The 3,421-nt window shown below is 63.7% G+C and overlaps 1 protein-coding gene across 1 annotated transcript; it reads right to left on the minus strand.

Moving 5' to 3' along the window:
• Positions 1 to 462: 462 nt before the first annotated feature.
• On the minus strand, positions 463 to 2,253 carry MNEG_7544 (hypothetical protein; the record flags this gene model as incomplete). Its single annotated transcript, XM_014043979.1, has 3 exons — positions 463 to 1,690; positions 1,948 to 2,062; positions 2,210 to 2,253. Coding segments are annotated over 3 exons (1,387 nt in total), but the record flags the coding sequence as incomplete, so codon positions are not given.
• Positions 2,254 to 3,421: the final 1,168 nt, after the last annotated feature.

The following is a 3,421-nucleotide window of genomic DNA, read 5'->3' on the forward strand; positions in this document are numbered from 1 at the left end:
ACATGAAGCTCCCAATTTCGGCCTGCGGCGCCGCCTGCTGCTGCTGCACGTGATGCTGCGGCTGCGGCTGCTGCTGCTGCGGCTGCTGCGGCTGCTGCTGCTGCTGCACGGGCGGCTGCTGCAGCATCTGCACAGGCGCCTGCACCGGCTGCTGCTGCTGCTGCTGCTGCTGCTGCACGACGGGCGCCGGCTGCTGCATGAGGCCGCCCGCCCCAGGGTACATGCCCTGCATCGGCATGTATGCCTGCTGCTGCGGCAGCGCCGCTTGATTGACTGCGGCGCCTGGCACTCCTGCGGCATGCGGAAAAGGCAGGGGGGAAAGCAGGCCGGGAGGCAGCAACGTCACTTCGATGGGGGCCCAGGCTGATTGTGTGGCATCCTGAACGGCAGTCAAGGATGTGCGCTTTGGTGGAGTACCCAGTTCCGACCCCAGCCCCAGCGCCAAGCAAAGGTGCCCCTCACCTGTCGCTGCCATTCCATACTGCTGCTGAGCTGGCATGTACTGCTGCTGCTGCTGCAGCTGCTGCTGCGGTGGCTGCGGTTGCTGCTGCTGAGGTTGCTGTTGGGGTTGCTGCTGCTGGGGTTGCTGCATCTGCTGTTGGTATGGGAGCAGTTGCTGCTGCTGCTGCTGCTGTTGGAGCTGTTGTTGCTGTTGCTGCTGCTGTTGAAGCTGTTGTTGCTGCTGCTGTTGCAGCTGCTGCTGCTGCTGCTGTTGCATCAGCTGCTGCTGCTGCTGTTGCTGCTGAGCCTGCTGCTGTTGCAACATCTGCTGCTGCTGTTGCTGCTGCTGCTGGATCATGTGCTGCTGCTGTTGTTGCTGTTGCATTTGCCACGGCATGGCGTTTGGCGGAGCCTGTACAAACCCGCCCATACCCGGTACAGCTGCCATTGCCGCAGGAGGTGCCATCATTCCCTGATATGGCATCATCATTGGCGCCGGCTGCTGCTGCTGCACGTGCATGCCCGAGTTGGGGATGGGCATGGACGACCCCATCATTTGCTGCTGCTGCGGTTGCGGCGGCTGCAATGGCTGCGGCTGTTGCTGCTGCACCTGCTGCTGCATGGGTGCTGGATAGAGCGCGGCGCCACCGCCCACCTGCTGTTGACCGGGATAGTACCCCATGCCCGCAGGAGTCACCTGTGCCTGCGGCTGCGCCATCGGCTGCTGCCACTGCTGCGGCTGCTGCTGCTGCTGCGGCGGCTGCATCATCTGCATGAGGCCCGAAGGGTCGCCGCCAGGCGGCGTGCCATCGTTGAAAGCTCCAAAGGCTCCAAGGAAGTCCATGAAACCCTCATTCATGCTGGGCTGCGGCACCATACCCTGTCGCTGCTGCTGCGGTTGCTGCTGTTGCGGCTGCTGCGGCTGCTGTTGCTGCGGCTGCTGCAGCATCTGCTGCTGCATGTTGTACCCCTGTTGCTGCTGGGGCACAGCCAACTGCTGCATTTGGGGCTGGCCATAGCCCATGGGCATTTGCCCGACCATCATGTGCGGCTGCTGCTGCTGCTGCTGCGGTTGCTGCTGCTGCTGCTGCTGCTGCGCGCCCACTGTGCCATCAAGCATCACAACCCCGCCATGCTGCGGCTGCGCCTGCTGGTGGTGGCTGGCGCCGGGCGGCGCGAGGCCGACCTTGGCGAAGCACTGCTGGACGAATTGGTTCGTAAGGTTGCGCACGTTGGCGCTGTACAGGTCCTGCGTGGGCAAAGGGCGGGGTGCGAGGGCCGACCCAAGGTGTTGGCAAGTGCTGTGTGCATACGTGGCGAAGCGGGAGAGGTGCGGGCAGCGGCTGCGTGCAGCAGCGTGTCGCGATGCAGTGAATACGGGGTGCTAGGATGGGTGTTTGTGGGCGCCGGCATGCGTGTCAGGCGGTTCAAGGAGCGCTGCAAGGCCGTAAGAGGGGTGAGCGATCCACACGGGGCCGCAGCGGGGCCAGGGTGCTGCCCGCCCACCTCGCGCCCTTGGCAGGCCTCATGCGCCCGCTTCTCGATGTTCTGCGCATACTTGATCGCCTCGCCCTCCTTGCTGGGCTCGCAGCGGTGCAGCGCGATCTGGACGGTCTTGGCGCTGCGCAATGGCGGGCAGGCGCATGGATCGGCGGACCGGTCGCGCTGACGCTACGGGGCAGGCGCAGGGTGCTGTCACCCCGATGGCGCTCGATCACATGTCGGGCCCGTCGCACGCCGGCCGTGCCACAGACGTGGCTGGACTCACATGCGTTGCAGCGCCCGCTTGCGAATCTCTTTGTCCAGGTTCATGGCTCTGCAGCTCGCGGTCTCGCCGTGTGGGCAGACAGCGTCTGTGGGCGAGGCGCCACGCTCGGCTCGCGGCGTGCGCCCCGGGGCTTTGGGGGACCAAAGATCTTTCAAAAACTTTACAGCTGTTCCAGCTGCGGCTCTTGCACGCCGTCGACAATGATGAGAGAGCTCCGGGCCGGTTGTGCAGTGATGCAGCGCGGTGGCAGCGGGCTACTACTTATAGTTTGCCGTACGGATCACACGACAATACAATCAAACACATATTGTAATCCATTCATTCAATTTCCCAGATCAACCTGATAATTTGCTGTCCCGCTCTACAAGCTGGATGCTTACGGCTCGAGGTCTTTGTGTAACAAGGCTCCATCGCGCCCTTATCAGACAAGGCTTTGCCTATAACGGGCGGCGCCGGTGGGCGGCACAAGCCGCAGCCCAGTCGGCACACGGCGTCACCGGGCGGCCGGCGCGGCGGCGCATGGCAAATTCAAAGTACGAGTACGTGAAGCAGTACGAACAGGACCTCTCCCTGCTGCCGGGTATGCTTCTGCCGCGCTGAACCCCATGCATCTGTGAAGCCGCACAAGAGAGTTGCCACCATGGGCATGCTTGTTTGCGCGAGGTCGCTGCAGGGGTTGTTCATCTCTTTTCTGAAGTAGCTCACGACGATCTTGCAGGCTGCTACATCGTGGTCCGTGTCGATGGCAAGGGCTTCACCAAGTAAGCTACCCCACCAGCCAGGCAGCGAGCCCTTTCCCTTGGACGGCCCTTCACCTGGACCGCTGTCCCCTCAGCCCCTGCCATCCCCCCCCCCCTGCTCGTCATATGACCTGAAGCCTCCACCCACGCCCCGGCGCGTGCGCCTTCGCGGACTGAGCTGATGCAGGTTTTCGGAGCTGCATGGGTTTGAGAAGCCGAATGACAAGCGGGCGCTGGATCTGATGGACCTCTGCGCAACTGAGGTGCGAGCGGGCGGCGCGACGCCCGCTGCTTGCCAGGAGCCATTCAGCAGCGGAGGATCAACATGCCGGCACGCTTTGCGCCGCCAGCACACTACAAACGGCGTGATCAATGGCGCCAGATCGCCGACTGCCCGCCTCGCACACGGCCATCACCACAGCGTTGCTCCACTCGCCCACAACATCGGCGCCTCTACACACACTCACACACA

This window comes from Monoraphidium neglectum (genome assembly GCF_000611645.1).
Source record: "Monoraphidium neglectum strain SAG 48.87 unplaced genomic scaffold scaffold01344, whole genome shotgun sequence".
NCBI classification, from domain to species: Eukaryota; Viridiplantae; Chlorophyta; class Chlorophyceae; order Sphaeropleales; family Selenastraceae; genus Monoraphidium; species Monoraphidium neglectum.